The sequence below is a fragment of the Lissotriton vulgaris genome, chromosome 4_1, assembly GCF_964263255.1.
Source record: "Lissotriton vulgaris chromosome 4_1, aLisVul1.2, whole genome shotgun sequence".
NCBI lineage: Eukaryota > Metazoa > Chordata > Amphibia > Caudata > Salamandridae > Lissotriton > Lissotriton vulgaris.
The window spans coordinates 240330651-240348195 of NC_141691.1; the positions used below are offsets into that span (position 1 = coordinate 240330651).

The 17545-nt window shown below is 45.7% G+C and overlaps 1 protein-coding gene across 1 annotated transcript in view; it reads left to right on the forward strand.

The window, feature by feature from the left end:
* The window catches only part of TBC1D8B (TBC1 domain family member 8B), a 720472-nt gene that overhangs the window by 404625 nt on the left and 298302 nt on the right, over positions 1-17545 (forward strand). Inside the window, exon 10 of the mRNA XM_086967215.1 lies at positions 10810-10939. Coding sequence (XP_086823341.1) covers positions 10810-10939 — 130 coding nt within the window. The remainder of the gene's footprint in view (positions 1-10809; positions 10940-17545) is intronic.

The window sequence follows — 17545 nt, forward strand, 5'->3', positions numbered from 1 at the left end:
TTATGAATATATGTCATAGCTACAAACCATGCTATTGCAGTATTATTTTATCTTACTTCTAATGCTGTACGTATTATACTTAGCATTCTGTCTTACGATTGTAGCAGTTCATATCTCTTGCACGAGTAATAAGACTGGTCAATACGCCCGTCTACGTATTTCTGTGTAACTCTGTAGAAACTAAGCATGCACAATTGACTGAGTGAAACGGTTATCTATTGTTTCCACAATTCTGAGAACTTTTCCGATTGTTAGGGAAACAAAGTTGTCATGTTATGCGGTTGTCAGAGGCTAATCCCTTGTTGTTCATTCGAGAAGTTTCTAGGGACCTCTGAGTCAGCTGGAACACACAAGTAATTAAGTTTAATATACTTGATAGAGGCATACTGACCTCAGTCCTATGTCAAAACTATAGTGTATATTATTCCAATGCGCAGGGCCTATAAGGGGTATAGGAACTACACTACAGGATGATATGCAGGTGGTAGCCTGCGGGTGGAGGAGGGCAAGTGGCAGCAGCGGCTCAGGGACACGGACGCACAGGTGGTGCTGTGCGGCGTAGGGGGCGACCTGCCTGAAAACAGGGTCAAGGGCTGCTCACACACAGCTTTATGCAAATCAATCTTGGGAAAAACTATATTGGCAGCTCAAGAAGACCTCTCAAAATTCGCATCCAGGAACACTACCGGAACATCCACAAAACCGATACTAGACAATCCCTCGTGGAACACTTTCTGCAACATCATGAGCACAATCGAACATTCTCTTTCGTAGGCATCAAAAAACTAAAGACGCCAAAACGCGGCGGAGATGTTGACCGCCTCCTACGAAGAGAAGAAAGTGCGCTCATTATAAAAATGGACACAGTGGAAAAGGGCCTAAATCAAGAATATGAACTACATCTGAGAACAAAACAGAGGGATATAGAGACAATGAATAGTTCACCTGAGTAAACAACTGTCTTGACTAAGTCCATTATTGATCACAACTCTTATTGACAGTATCAAGTAAGGTGATGCCCAACTGTTCCAATCAACAGACTTACTGAATAAAGACACACACTTAGGAGACCGCCAACAGCTACACTCCCACTTATCCCTCTCCAGAATGTTGCGGTATCACAAGTTGTCCAAAATGCACTTCTCCGCTAAAAGTAGAAGAATTCAATACAAGGACACTTGCCTTGCCCATCTCTAATATAAGATTCATATCGGGGGGAATTCAAATTTACCCTTTCTTCTTCACTATGTCACAGACTAGTGAGTACCATACAATGCATCGTCAGGAGACTAGTTAAATAATATAACACCTTCCCCGGACTTATTGAGACCGAATGGACAACTGCTCCTGTCCATCGTGATTAATTATCAAGTCAGAAATCGTCATATACACCACTCATAAATGGCGCAAGTTTTATACATCTTCAATTTCCATTTAAGTCCGTCCTTGACTTTCACACATACACACCCATTCACCTACCACCTCTTGGCTACGAAATGAAAAAATGAACGAACACAATAATATGAGTACATATCTAACATATTTTGCTGGGTAAAATTTAGTTTCCTTCCTCTTTAACCACGCTGCTGTACATTAGGTTGAAAATTGATAAAAAACTCCCGCAGTACCACATTGTAGACCAGTCCTTCCGGGTCAACATCCCCCTTCCGGTTTAAAAGAGGCAGAGTCCACTAACGCGTAGTTCGCGATAGCGGAAGAAAAAACGAGAGACCTTCAGGAGCACTCCAGGGATTTTACCCCAAAAAGTAAGTGTAGCCATAATGCTGTCTCCACTCGTATTATCAATCCCGCTTAGTGCGCAGCACCGCAGTATTCTCTGTCGGACTGCCACCCCCCGCGCATATACCTCACGAGTGATTTGCTTAAGTGACCAAATAACCGCAATGCAGTTTTCACTCGTACTATCTATCTCGCTTAGTGCGCAGCACCGCAGTACTTTGTGTCGGACTGCCACCCCCCGCGCACAGACCTCACGAGTGATTTGTTTACGAGACCTCGTATTTATTGCAGGTTTCCTAAACCGCCCAAGCTCGAGTCACCATACCGGAGGGCTAAACTCCCGTATGCTGATAACAATCACTGAGAACTTAAAACCTTGTCTTCCCACTAGTTCTAAAATGTCATTAATCACCCCCATGATGTGAGAACCCCCATACTCCTCGGTGCATGACCAATTGCCTTAACTTCTTAATAATTATATCCTTAGGAACCAAGGGACTTAATTCCGAGAATAATATTCTTAGATATGATCCAATAGACTCTAGTGCATTATCCTGATTTTACCCGATACATTGCGACACAGCGAGTGTGAATTTAATCTGTGATAATTTTGTAACAAATGTAAGAATATCTGGGATCATATGCTATGAATTACATGATTAAAATTGTGATGTTAATGTAAAATGATGGCTGCCCACTACATCGCACCTTTTTAAACGTACCGCAAGTAGGGTTAGAAAAAGGCATAAAATGATAAACTCATGAATTGTGTAAAATGGCTTTTTATAACAAAAACTTTTTCTAAAAAAATGGAAATGTTGTTTTTACAGATTGTAAAACCGAATTTGATTTTGAAAACTATTTTGTATAAGATGAGGAAGTGTACAGAACTAAAAACATTGTAAATCGGTATGAAACAGTGACGGTTAAGTTTTCTCTTTCCATCCTTTATTTCTTTCTGCTTTGGTATAACACCTTGATTATTTCTGTAACTAAACTTGTGACGGAATCTGCTAAATCATGATCACTCTGATCCTCTCTAACCTCTAACAAATCAGAACTGTACCTTTCAACACTTTTATATATAACTTGCACAAAACCTTGGTGGTACTAATCACAGTGTTTCATGCATCTTGTCTTCATGCACATACCTCTTCTTCATGTTGTTTAAAAATCCACAAAAGGGGTCTCATCTATCCGTTGATTATATACCAGAAACCACACTAATGAATCTGCACCTTACACTACCTCTCTTTCGAACTCGTGCACGTCTCTTGGGGTCATAGGCACTCTCTCTCTATTCATGGATACTTACATATTTAATTGTGATTCCTTACAGCCTTGAAAAAGCCCTGGCGCAATTCGCCATAGGGGCGAAACACGTGTCGGCTGTCCACGTTTTTACCTACACAAATAAAGAGCAATTTTTCTACAAAACAAGGACTCTCTTGATTCTGTTTATACAAATAAGGATTGAGCCTAAGGACACTAAGACAGCAATACCTATTACACTCATCATCCCCTTCAAGCAAATCAATCTTGACCCTGTGCCTCAAGGGAACAGTCCAGCCCAAACTGCCAAGCCATGTTTTCCCTGGACCAGAAACAAGCATCCTGGCACCGGTTTGGGGGTAACATCCCTCATCAGCCAGGCTAGCTTGAATCAAGTGGCAAAGTGAACAAAGGACTGCAGCACGTATTGTGCCACCCACTTAAGTAGCTCTCTAAAAACGAACCCTGCTATTGCTGCCTGAATGCAGTAATACTCTGATTGCTATGTCGACTTGCCATTTAACTGCCCCTGCCAAGCCTTAAATGCCCCTTTTACTATATATGTCACCCCTACAGTAGGCCCTATGTAGCCCAAAGAGCAGGATAATACGTAACTAAAAGGTTTGACATGTACTTTTAAGTTGTACGTGCCCTGGTAGTAAAAAGCTCCTAAATTTGTTTTTCACTACTGTGAGGCCCACCCCTCCCATAGGACACTGGAGATTCCTTATTACCCTTAATAAGCTGCTAATTGAGATCAGATAGATATGTCCTGTTTAGTACTTATGAAATGGTAATGATAAATCCTCTTTGATGAAAAAATCAGATTTTTCATTACAATGTTGAAAACGGCTCTTTTAGAAAATTGGCATTTTCCTGCCCTTAGCCCTTTTGTACCTGTAGCCTCCTGGGCTGGGTAACATGACTGGGTGTAACTGTCAGACTTTATGAATTCTTCCCTGACAGTCACATAATAGAGTGATTAGTTGTATCTGAATAGGCCATCTGATGGGAGCGGGGGGTGGGGGTTTCGCGGCGGAACTGAGCACAGCCGCACTTAGACCTGGATAGCCAGTGCTCTGCCCTCACACAAAGGGCTTGACAACCCTGTATTGTCACTGCAGCCAGCTTGGAGCCAGGGCAAGAGAGTCATAAAATTCTATGCACTTCAAATAACCTTTCCAGTAGCTTCTCCCACCTTCCAGAAGAACGGCTCAATGGTATGAAAATAGGATCTTCAGCTCACTACCAGACCTAAGGAAGGACTCTCAGAGGACTGTCTGCTGCTGTGCTCTGGAGCCTGCTTATAAGGCCATTTCTGCTGTTGAATCCTGCATCTACATCTGCACCCAGGAATACCAGAAGTGACTCCAAGGGCTAGTTTTCTGGCTCCATCTTAAACCCACACCTGGACCCAGACTGAGTGAGTTCTGAACCCCCAAGAGGTCAAGGATTCTTGGTTGTGGTACTTAATGTGCCCAAATGGTCAGTTTCAAAAACTGAGGTATGATCGTCCAGTGCCTGCCCGGTTAACGACAACCATATCCTTCCGGCAGGCGTACCCGCCTGTCGGCCTGCTTCCTCCTCGGGAATTCACCCCAATTCTGTACTTGCTAGGCTTCTATACTCTACCCCACGACCAGGCGCCCGAGCCTGTTACCCGGGCAGACACTGGACGATCACACCTACCATTCAAGGGCGGTCCCCCTGGTACCCGCCCTCAAGCCACGGCGTTACCAGGCGCCTCATATCACCACCCAGCTAGATACTTCGATTGTACAGCGTACATCTGGGCGAACCTGTGTCCACGCGCCGCTAGGCTTACCTGCCCCGGCTTCACTGCACTATAACACGGCCTGATTTACTCATTCAACCCGCAGCCGCCTCCCTGTTCATACAGCGCCTATCGCATGCTGGTGACATTTAGGGAACACCTCTAACCTGGCTTTCAACATAGTGCCTCCATCACGTACCCTAAGACCGGGTCGGTATTATCACTAGTTCACAGAACCAATGCCTGTGACGAAACATGTGTCGGCTGGCTGTTTGTGTACCATTCAGTCGTAGCGTCATTTAATAAACTTTTCAACTTTTAACGGGTGTCGACCACAGCTATAGTTACTCCATTAAGTCCATAAGCGCTGGGACGCCCCGTTGCTGAGGTTAGCCATGCGCTATACAAATAAAATTAACCTAACATTAACATTGTGATACTCTCATCTACGTGTGCCCAGGTCTGTGCTCACTTTGCGATGTGGACCCAGTGTCGTCCATACAACTCCTGGGGGTTATAGGGTACTTCCCCCGACCTGGCACCACCGTACATACTTAAGCTCAATACAATTAGCGCGCACATCATGCAGAGCGCCAGTCTTCCTGACCTTACTAAAAACCCTACTCCTAGCTGGCACTGAAGACAGACCCCAAGTGTAGCAGCACGAAATGTGCCACCCTACGGTCCCCTCACCAAGGCAATGTACGCTATAATTGCAGACTGTGTCCCTCGGTGCAGATAAAACCAAAGAGTAGACATGGCACACATCCCTGAGTGCCATGCCCGCAGACGCTGCATGGGATATTGGTAAGACACTCCTCTAGCAGGCCTTATACTCCTAATGCAGGGTGCACTAGAACACCTCATGCAGATATGCCCCTGCAATATCCATGTTGATTCTTGTATATTGTACGTAAACAGGGAAGCCATAGAGGGTACAAGGGCTGGACAACCGTCATTAAAACTTCTTAGCTCCATTATGGCTTCTCTGTATTATGGGATGTTTGGTAACAAACGTCTAGTCTTAATAAACCTACACTGATTCCAATGTCAGATGTATTAATAATTGCACACAGAGGACCCCTTAAAGGAAGCCCCTGAAACCTACCAACTCTAAGTGTTGTCACTGACTAGTCTCAGCCAGCCTGTCGCAACTAGACAGAGTTCTGACCTCATGGGGTGTGCACCAGTTATGGCCAGAGAGTTCACACCTTTCCCTCGGTCAGGGAGATCCATCTGTGGCAGAAATCTTCAAAGACCTTTCCGCATTTGAAGTGTGACCCTTGCCTCTCCTGATAGGAGCTGCACCCTCCTGTCCTCCTCCCCCTTTGGCGGGAAGACAGGCGGGAAAACTAAGAAAGAATACGAGGTGTATCCTCCCTTTGCCAACTCCATCCCTCAGGTGCAGGAGGCGAAGTACATTTTTCAGTGCACACCATCTTGAAGATGATGGGACTTCTCCAGTCAGCTCTAGGGCTATGCCCCCCACCACAGGAGGCGGGCACAATAGAGGGTTTAGACACCCTAGGTAAGGAGCCCTTGTAAACGCCCCTATATTTTGTATTTGGTGCAGACACTGAAACCAGTATCCATGAACAAAAGAAGGCAATGAATGAAGAAACGCTATTAAACCAAGAACTGCAAACCTTGTGGTGGACTTTGTGCGCACACTTCTACCTACCACCACAGAACTTGACAATCGCCATCCTCGAGCTCTTCTCATCACTGTGTGGCCTCCACAACCCCCGGAGAGTCTTTAGCACTTCTCAAATCACCAGAGAAACTCCCATGAGATAGAGGTACTGTCTTCCTGCAGTCACAGGCCTCCAAAATAACGAACTCCGGTTCAACATCGTTCAGGTTGCCAGCCCAGCTGATGTCTGAGTGCCAGCCGAAAATGCACCTACTCTGGAGGGTGAGCTCGGCCTATGCACCAAGTCTTGAGGCCCTAGGACTCATCGTAGCTGAAGGCACCAAAACCCGGGTTACTGGACCCCGTACTGCAAAAGCGAGTCCAGGTGGACTCCAACGCTATAGTGAGCCAGCACCGGACTTCAAGACTCTGGAGGTCAACCTCAGTAGTGGACCAGCAGCTCCAGAATCGTCGCTTCAAGGCACCTGCCCCTGACCGCAAGAGGTCTTTTTGCTCGCCATTGCACAGCTGCACTCGTTCGCTGCCCCAGTCTGCCCTGCTGAGACATCTTGCAACCAGCTGTGTTCCAATGACCCCAGAGCCCTTGGACCTCTACTTTCTCCAGAGATTTCACGACCTTGCCTACAAGCCCCCCTATGATTTGCGTTTGCAGGTGTTACCTAGAAAGTCCCCTTTTTCCTTGTTCCCTGAGAAATCTGGAATACTCCTGAGAACTTGGCCTTGAAATTTTGGACCTTCGCCCCTGAACCTTCCGATTCTAAAAGGTGAACCACCACAGTAACTGCATTGCATTGATTTTCCATTTGCATTTTTCGTTCCCTAAGAAATGTATTGTACATAAATGCGCATAACTGCAATTGTTGCATTTCTTGTGATTTTCTCTTATTGCAAAAAGTATTTACCTTGTACCCAAGTCTTGGTCTAAATATTTATATAAGAAGAAGTACAATTTAAGAACCCCACCTTCCTACATAGTGCACCACAATGGGGTACACTGTGCAGAAAGTAGTGTGGGCGAGCAGTTAGGCTTAGAGGGTAGTGCTAGGCATTTATTTTATTCACAGAGGCAATAAATGATACACACACTCAATGAATGAAGTTGAGACCAAATTAGAAAAATAGTACTTCTTTTTATGTAACAATTTAGACCAAGAACATTGGGTACATGGCAAATACTTTTTAGTACGAGGGGAAATGCAACTCTCCTAGTTACCCTAGGTTTTGGGTCTCTGACCTCAGTGTCAAGGATCCCCTCATCCCAAAAGGTCCTGTGGGAACCACTGACCTCACTTTCTTCCTATGAAGCAACTTGCTGTCACAGGCTTTTAAGAGTGAGGCAGGTTCTCTGCCCCTGGCCCACATCTTCCCTAGAGGGTCACCCTGGCCCTAAAAGCTGAGACTGGAAATGCTCCATCTCATGAGGCTCAGTTCCCTCTGAGGCTGACTATTCTTTCCCCTGAGGTGAAGGGTCTGGTGTCTGATTGTAGGCTGGTTCCCTAGTCTTCCTGCCTTTTCTCTATGAGGGCTGGGCCATTAATCCAGACTCCAGCCGCTCTTTTTCACTCTGGACTCTTCCTTGTGCTCTGGTTTTCACACACCCACATGTGTGAGATTCCAAGCCTTTCTGCATGGATTTTCAGTTCTGCCTCCAAATCATTACGAAGCAAATAGTCGACTGGGATTGCTGAAGACCCTGCTAACTCTTTTTGGCCAGAAACCCCTCCCCACTCAAATGACACAATCGCCATGGGATGGATTGTTGTCACATTGTCAGCATTGGTGACTGGATAGGTCCTTCCAGGCAGATACTGTTTAGAGGAGACAAATTGCTCAGCCACCATGGTGACACTAGTACCAGTGTCTCTCAATGCCTCCACCCTAATCGCAATAATCACATGATGCTGTCCGTATTTTTGCATATTAGTGGGCCAGACTTAGGTGGCTCAATCCACGTCCCCCCCTAGAGTCGCGTCAGTGAGCTCCCTGACATCGCCTGTGCTCTCCTGAGATCCCATCTGGATATTAACCACTGCATTTACTGCTGGTAGACTAGAGGCATTTTTCTTGTTTTCACAGCTAGTCTCCACTACGGTGCCCTGTGGTTCTACAGCCTTCTTGGGATCCCAGTTCTTTCCCTGGTACCCTCCCTTTGGCTGTGAAGAGTCTCTGGGCCCACCCTCCTGAACAGGTGTTTGGGGGCCTGAAGAAGACTTTGTTTTTAGGGCTACCCTCTTTCCCTTGGAGGGGCTTTTTGGCCTCTTTCTTTTGTTCTTCTCCACCAGTGGTAGTCTTGGTCACCCTCATCTTGATCCAGTGGTCTGCCTTCTTCCCCAACTCTTGAGGAGAAAGTAGACTCAGGCCTACCAGACATTGATGTACGTTTTCTTGGAAACAAGAACTTAAAAGATGCTCTTTCATTATCAAATTATAAAGCCCTTCATAGTCGAGCACATTAATACCAGCTAACCAACCTCCTAGTGATTTCCTTGAGTAGTCTAAAAATCTACCCAGGTCTGGCTCTGGGTTTTTCTAGTCTCCTTGAACCAGATTGTATACTCTTCAGTGGTGAATCCAAAGGCCTCAGCCAGGCTACCCTTCATGAGTTCATAGGATTCAGCATCTTTCTCATTGAGTGTCAGGAGTCTATCCCTGTACATTCCTGAGACCATTTCCCACAGGATACCACTCCACAGCTTCCTGTTGATCTGTCTGCTAAGGCAGGCCCTCTCAAAAGCAATGAACCACTTGGTGCTATCATCACCCCCAAAGAATTTTGGGACAATGCCTTTGGGGATTTTATGGTCAAAAGAATCACTTTTCTCCTTATTTAGTATTGAGCTGCCACCAGAGATGGATCCAGGGCCCAACTATTTTCTCCCTTTCTCTATAGCTAGGAGTTTTGCTTCCAGCTGCCCTCTTGGATAGTCTTTCCAGAGCAAGCTCTTCATCTAGAAGTGCGCCTCTGTCCTGGGGTGTTGAATCATCACTCCTATTTTCTGTATTGTGATCTTCTGTTAGATCAGTGTCATCCTCTCAAAGCTCATTGTCATACTCTGCCAAAAGCTCCTGGAGCTGAGATTTGGTAGGGGTTGATCCAGTCTTGAGGCCACAAATTTTACACAAGCCTCTTTCTCATGGGCAGAGACAGGTAAGGTGTGAGGTTGTGATCCTCCACCTTTAACTGCTCTTCTAAACTACTTTTTCTAGTACACATTTTGTTTACTAATTTGGGAACTGTTTTGGAGAGGTGAAAACAGCACTGGTTTGCATTTTTAAAACAGTTGTACTGAAAGGGACCTAACCAGGGCCCTAACAATAATTTTCATTTAAATTTTCAATTTTTAAAAAATATTAAATTTGAATAATACAATTTAACTAAAATCAATTTGTGGCTTCACTTGTGTGATCGCTTCATTGTCAGAGTGGTTCAGCAAATGCAAAGTCATAGAGCCCACAGCTGATCCACCAGTGTAGGGTCCCCCTGGCCTCTCTGCACAGTGTACCCTATGGTGATTCACAATGTAGGGAGCTGGGTTTCCTATAGTCCCTAGTTTGGAATTGTTAGGAATCTGGCAGTGACTGTGGTGTAATATTGGTAAGTAAGTACTTTTTCCATTTTATGATCATGAAGGGACTGCATGTATGGTTCTGGCAATTCATGCCCTCTGCCCCTTCATGCACTTCTTTAAGATGGGCTCTTTGACAAAAGTTCTCTGTGGGATGTGTTCACTGGTGAGTTAGCAAGAATTAGTGGCTGGCAGTCTAGTCCTTGGATTCAATCCCCCTGGCCATGTTCCTTCTTGTCAAGCTGGTGGCTCTAGTCTATCAGGGTGCCTTCCTTGAGGGATGATATTAAGTCCATTAGCAAGGCAGAGGTTCATAGTGCTGCTCCTGGATAGCACCCAAAAGTGCTGCTTTGCTTACACCAGGGAGCTGCTTTCATCTCCAGTTCACTAGTAACCACTAGAATGCTCAGCTCATACTCTCTCAATCACACATGCCCTGCCAGTCATATGACAGATCAACCCTCCGACACACAGGAAGCCATTACTTGATCTGCGCTTGCATCATTCTTTCTTCGTAGAGGAGATACATTAGCAATATCTAATATTGTGGCCTTACTGGTGCTCAGCTGTCCGTGCACTAACCTCTGTTCTCCTAATCCACACTTGCATATAACTAACTGCAGAAAACATGGACCTACATTAACAAACTTATGAACTTGGTTGTGCATGTTACATGCTTGGTAGGTTTATTATTCAGTTGGACTTTATAAACTAGGGGTGATGAAATACATTTTAAATTTGAAGATGGCTATTTCCTTGGTGAATCTGTTATTAACAGTTATACAACAATTGAATTATTCCAGATTTTTTGACAGTGTCGTTAACAAGGACAGTCCATTACCTACTACTGTACAGCAAGCCCCAAGCATGAATGAAGGGAAGGGGTCTGGCACCAAAGTGGATATCACAGATTTTATCAGAGAAGCAAACGATGTAAGATAATTTTATTTATGTATTGTTACGAAATGTATTGTCATTAAGCATTGAATGCTGGACATGTTGTTGAATTCCACATTTACAGTTTGTGTCTTCAAATCATTCGTGTTTGAGCATCTTTTTACAAAAAACTCAGATGACTATGTCCTCATCCTCCGTAGAATAAAGGTGAGAATGTGTTACATTCAGCTAACTCTTCAGCAGAATTGACATAGCCAGAGACAAGTTAGTCTATGTCCCCTCCTTCAGTTTTGTGCAAGAGTGCAGGAGAGGTCAGACATGTTGCTGCAAGCTAAATGCGGGGGTTGATGAGACCAAATGCAAGTGAGGAGCAACAGTAGGGGACAATAGAAGGGAAAGGTGGGCAAATGCATTAAGATGGAGAAATGTGTCTCACTGTTAGGCGTAAAAGCTGTTTGAAACACACCATCTAACCATTGTAGGTGGGGGATGCATTATATTCCCCTTGTTTCAGCATTTTCTGGAAATATATTAATCTATTGAGTTCCAGAGATAAGCTTCTTTTTGTCTACAAAGTCTTAGAAAATCATCCTCCTTCATGAATTCATCAAATAAGGTTAATCTGATTTCCACTACCATGTCATCTCAATTACTATGTGCTGGCTATCATAAATACACTACTCCATATCTACAGACTAGACAATGCAGCAGTGCTTACTAGCAATGGCTCATCTGCATTTGCTCCATCACAGGTTCTGTATTTTACCATTGTCGCAGCAGCCCCTGACAGTACAAACAAATTTGTGCTATCGTATGAAGCTAAGTAATTGCTTTGCAATTATCAGTGTGAATAAAATTAAGAATGAGTGGTAGGAAAAAGGATCATGATGGAGAATTAATGTTGTGAGGGTGGTGGTGATGTTTTGTGCAGCTCCTGAGAAATGATAATCATGGATATCAGCGAATCCACTATGGGGAAGCTCTTGACTTGTGCAATGAGTTAATGAGGGATTACTAGCCTTGTATATTCTGAGGAATACTTTTTCTAATTTGGCTTGACCATTAAATGATATATGTTGGGGCTTATATGTTATATAGATGGTCTAGGAGTTGGCTGATTTGAAAGAACTCAAAACACCTCCTGATGGAAGTTATTTTTAGAATTTTCATCCAGTGTAAAAAGTAGATAGCCAACCATTAGGTATACATTTGCTTTTGAGGGAAACCGCTGTTTAGCCCAGAATTGCAGAACCCATGAAATAAAGAGAGGTCATGAAGATCTAATCTTTGTCAAGATAAGCTTGGTAAGAAATTGCATAAAAGCCAAGGACTCTAAAAAGGATTGGTGTAATAATTAAAATTACAAGAACAAAAGAAGAAATCATTATGAACGGCCTATCAAGAAGTTGTTACATTGTCAAGAAAGAAGTAAATATTGAGAGAATTAGTTCTAAAAGTGATCATTTACCTTTTATGTCCCACATTTAACTTTTAACAAAACCCTTACCTTAATTTTAAACTTTTACAGTCTTAAATTCGATTCAAACATAACTATATCTATTAATTTCTAATTTATCACTTCTCCAAATTTACCCTTAAACTAGCCCTTGAACTAATCCAAGCCCTAATTATAATCTCCACCCTAAACCTAAACCAATACCCAACCTACACTTCAGCTGTAACCCTAGCCATACATTTTTACAGTAATACAACCCTGACCATCCTGTACAATCTAATATTAACTCTAGTCGTAACCCTACAGTAGTCACGTCCTTAAAAACGAAACCTACATGAACTAAAAAAAATCTTTTTCATTATTTAATATACACATTATTAATTTTCATGTGTTCTGATTATATTCACTTCATAATAGATTTCTACATTGTTTTCTGAAACTTGACTTAATGCTGTCCTAACAAAATGACAGTAGCAACCATACACCCCTCTTCTCTTGCTTCTTTGTTTTATTCCTCCTTTCCTTACCTTACTTTGTTTTTTTTTGTTTAATTTCCCCCCTCTATTTATGTTCTCTCGTACGTTACCCTTCCATCTCCATCACCACCTTTGCTTTACCTTTATTTCTTCCTCTGCGATTTTCCTTCTTTGCTTGTATTCTTTCCTACCTTACTTTTTTCTCACACCTCTTTTTCTCCCCTTCCTCACTGTCTTCTTATCACTTATGCATTTCTACCTGTCCTGCTTTCTCTCCTTACTCACAATTTCTTCCCTCTCCTTCGTTTGTTTTCCTCTTTACATAGGCTTTATAGGGACTGGTTCCATTACAGAGATGAGGATGAGAGAGTAGACTGTTTCTCCAGTATTGGGGTGTCTTTCATAGATTCACATGCCTGAATCATTCCCCGTCGTTGAAGTGAGAGTCCCACGGTACATAAAAAAGCAATAATATGCCATAGTAACATAGAAAAAACCTGGTAATAACTAACCAGGAAGTAAAGTAGCCCAAGCTAAAGAAAAAAAACTTGCACACATGACTATCCTAGTCATTTTGTATAGCCCAAACTGCAGCCAATCAGGCACCAGCACCCACCAGAAAGTTCTCCCCAGAGGTTCAGGCTCTCAGATTTTCTACCGCACGTTCTGTGAAGGGAGTCTCCCTGAGCTCTACTCAGTACTTCTCTTTTTTTCCTTCAAGATTCTGGATTTTATGATGTCTTCCTCTAAGAAATCTTTATTCAGGCCTTGTGACTCTTGTGGTAAGCTCCGGCTTTTCAAGGAAGATCCCCACAAGAAGTGCAGTTACTGCCTGTACCCGGACCATCAGGTAGATATGTAGAACCTTCCCTCAGAAGACCCTCTGGGACAGGGAGGGCCGCTTGCTTTTGTGGCTACAAAAGCTCAAGGATCAAGATAATCCTGTTTCTGAGGTAGGCAGTATTGCCTCTGGGTCTACTACAGCATCTAGGAAGAGAGCTGCTGAAGAGGTGTTATCTTCTACTGGGGCCAATATTGTGAAGAAGCAACAATCTTCTAAGGGGTCTGAGAGGCCTTCTACTTCTAAGGCTAGAAGTAGAAGGCCTCTCAGTAGTAGGAGTAGTAGTAGTCTAGAAGTACTACTTTTGAAAGTTGGCATATTTGTGTAAGTTGGTGCTAGCGTGTGATTGGCTGGTGAGCCTGGCCCAGAGTGCATGGGCCTGCTTGTGGATTGACTGTCTGGTTTGAGGATGACAGGGGCTGGAGAGCCCAGGAGGTTGTCTTGAGTCAGCCCATGGATGAAAGGCAGCATCTGCTGCCAGGGAAGTGGGAGGAGATGGCACCTGATAGTGAAGGGCTGTGCCTGCCTGACTACAAAGCTGGCTCCACCTCCCGCTGGGCGACTGTCACCTCTGGCCCTGATACTGAAGGGGACTTCCCTCTAAACCAGTCCAGCTGGTTCTCACACTGAGACTTCAAAGGCTTCAAAGACTTTTCACTGTATAAGAAGGGGCTGTGTCCCCTTCCAAAATGTTCTTGTTTCTAACTTGAATCTGCCAGGGGCATGCTGCTGCTGGGGCCCAGGGGAATCCCTGGGCCCTGGGCCCTGCCCAGCTCCTGGACATTTGATGGACTGCTGGGGGACTCTTCCGGACTGTCCCCCTGCCTGCTGCATGTCTTGGAGGACTTTTCTTTCTGGGGGCTATGCTGCTCCCTCTGTATGATTTTAGGACTGCCTGGAAGGACCTCGTTGCTGGACTGTGTGTCCTACTTTGCTGGGGACCTTTTGGCGCTGTTTTCCCCCTGAAGAACTGTGCTGGACCTATCTTTAAACTTACAGTGCGTGGGAGCACTGCATTTCATTACTAGCGCTGGGAGCGCTTTATTTTTCCCTTATAGCGCTGGAGAGTGCTGCTCTGGTCCATTAGCGCTGTGGAGCGCTGTAGTTCGCCCCTAGCGCTTTGGGGCGCTTCGTTGTCCTCGTAGCGCTTGGGAGCGCATTTTGATGCCAATCCACGAGAGCCCACCTCGCTTTATTATTTACGTTGATCGAGAGCCCACCTCGATTTCATCCCGTGATCGCCGCCCGCCTGCCTGTCTGAATCGGGCCGCCGCGCTGCCCGCGGCGACCCGGAAGTGCTCGGCCGGCCGGAAGTCCCGCCCCTGAGCTCGGGGGAAGGAAGAAGAGAAGCATGGCGGCCGTTACGGGGCATCCGTGACCTGAGGGAGCCCCGGAGAAGGAGGAGGAGGCGCGCCTGGAGGAGCGGTAGCGGAGGGGGCGCGAGGCACATTGTCGGTGCCTGCCCCCGCTGCGCAAAAGAGAAGAGAGGACGAGTGTGACCGGCCTCTGGGGCTCCCGTGTGCAGAGGGAGCCCCGAGTGAGGAGAGGAGCGGCAGGCGGAGACTTGCGGCGGGGGCGCGAGGCACATTGTCGGTGCCTGCCCCCACCGCGAGCGAAGGAGAGCCCCGCCCGCTGCCGGTGAAGTGACCCGGTCCCAGGGAGGGAGACTGGGCGAGAACAGCCCAGTGAGTCAAGAGGGCTGGGGGGGGGGCTCCGTGATGTTGCTGACGGTGACTGGAGGCTTCGTGTTGGTGCCGGTTTAGAGGCACTGCTTCAGGGCGGCCCCGGATGGCAGCAGGCCGCCCCAACGGTGTGTAGAGCCTGAGACGGCTCTGGGGGCATTATTTGAGAGCCCCGAGAGGCTCCGTAGGGGCACATGATGGCACCAGTGTACTACCCAGGATGTTCAGGGTAGTTAGGGCGGCCCCGAATGGCAGTGGGTCGCCCCACCATTCTCCTCGGGCCCAGATGGCTCCAACGAGGGGGCAGAAGAGCAAGAGGGCTCGGCGCATATCGGGGCAGATTGTCGTTGCTCGTCCCCAGAGGGTCCAGTTGTGTCTAAAGCCACGAGGGCTTCAAGGGCGGCCCCGGTTGGTAGTGGGTCGCCCCAACGCTTGGAGAGTCCAGGGAGGCTCCAGGGGGCATGTTGCTTTAGAGCCAGTATGGCTCCCACGTTTGACCAGTGTTGGCCAGAGCCTGTGTGGCTCCAACGTGCGCAGTGTTTGTTTTAGAGCCTGTGTGGCTCAGGTGGCGCAGATTTGTTCTAGGGGCTACTGAGAGCCCTGCCACAGCTTGTTAGTACACAGTTGCCCAGCACTTTGTGGGCAGCTGCCACGTTTAGGCTTTTTGTACTTTTGAAACTGGCGCTGCATGGCAGCGCACCCTGACTTTGGACCCAGGGCATCTTTGCCCCACCAGGCCAGTTGGCCTAGTGACTGCCACAGGTAGTGGCTTATGTAGGGTTGGCGCAATGTGATTTCTATGCTTTTTAATAGTTATTGCTAATGTGAGTTTTTGCGCTATTGATTTATATGCACCTCTGAATGTGTTACTGCATCATGTGTCTTTCTTTCCATGCGCTGCACCTCTGAATGTTTAGTCATCATGTGTCTTCTTGCGCTGCACCCCTGAATGTATTTTATTGCATCATGTGCTTTATTCTTAACACCTCTGAATGCTTTAGGCATCATGTGTTTCTCTTTATTACTCATCTGAATGTAGGTTATTGCATCATGGGTAATGTTTCCTTTTCCTAGACCCCTAAACGCTGAGTGATACTTAGGTGGTTGTCTTTTCTACTCCTCTGAATGTAGGTTTATTGCATCATGAGTAATGTATTCTTTCTTAGACCCCTAAATGCTGTGTGATACTTAGGTGGTTCTTCTTTCTTAGTACAGGTGGTCCTAGTAAGGGCCTGGTTCCTGTTACCAGTGGTTACTGGTTGTGATCTTTGTGATTACCATTTTTATGTTTATTATTCCTTATTCTAAAAGTGCTATATCTGATTAGGACAGTGGCCCATGTGGCCCTGTCTTGTAAATAATCCCATGTGAATATTACCCGTGCCAGTGGCACAATGTATATGTGTGATTTTATCTGATGTGTTTTTACAATACATAAGTTATTTTTATAATAACCTTGTGTGGAGTCTCTTTTGTGGGGTGCCTAGTATGTTGTTGCTGTTGTGCGCTGGCGCAAATGCTTTACACATTGCCTCCGAGTTTAGCCTTACTGCTTGAGCCAAGCTACCAAGGGGGTGAGCAGAGGTTATCTTGGCGTGTGACTTCCTTGTCCTGACTAGAATGGTGGTTTCTGCCTGGCTTTGGCGTCAGCCTTAGCCTGCCAAAAATAGCCAGTTCTAACACCGAGGTAGGCAGTATTGCCTCTGGGTCTACTACAGCATCTAGGAAGAGAGCTGCTGAAGAGGTGTTACCTTCTACTGGGGCCAATATTGTGAAGAAGCAACAATCTTCTAAGGGGTCTAAGAGGCCTTCTACTTCTAAGGCTACTCGCCCTGCTAAGGGCAAACTTTTGCCATCCATACCCCTGAGAAGAGCGACCAAAAATTTACCTCAAAAATCATTTTCTGAGAAGACTTTACCTCAGAAGAAGACCCTGTCGTCGACGACGCCATCGACGATTCCTTCGTCGACGAAGATTTCTGTTGACTCAACATCTGCGTCTACGGTAACTTTCTCTTCGCCTAAACCGGAGATGATAATGTCGACAGAGTCTTCTCCGTCGACGTTGGTATGCTTCTCAGTCAAGACTATCTCATCGACGAGAGAATCTTCATCTGCCATCGTCAGCGCCCTGTCGACTGCCAAACTTAAGAAGATTCCGTCGACGACAGCTTCATCGCCGATGCC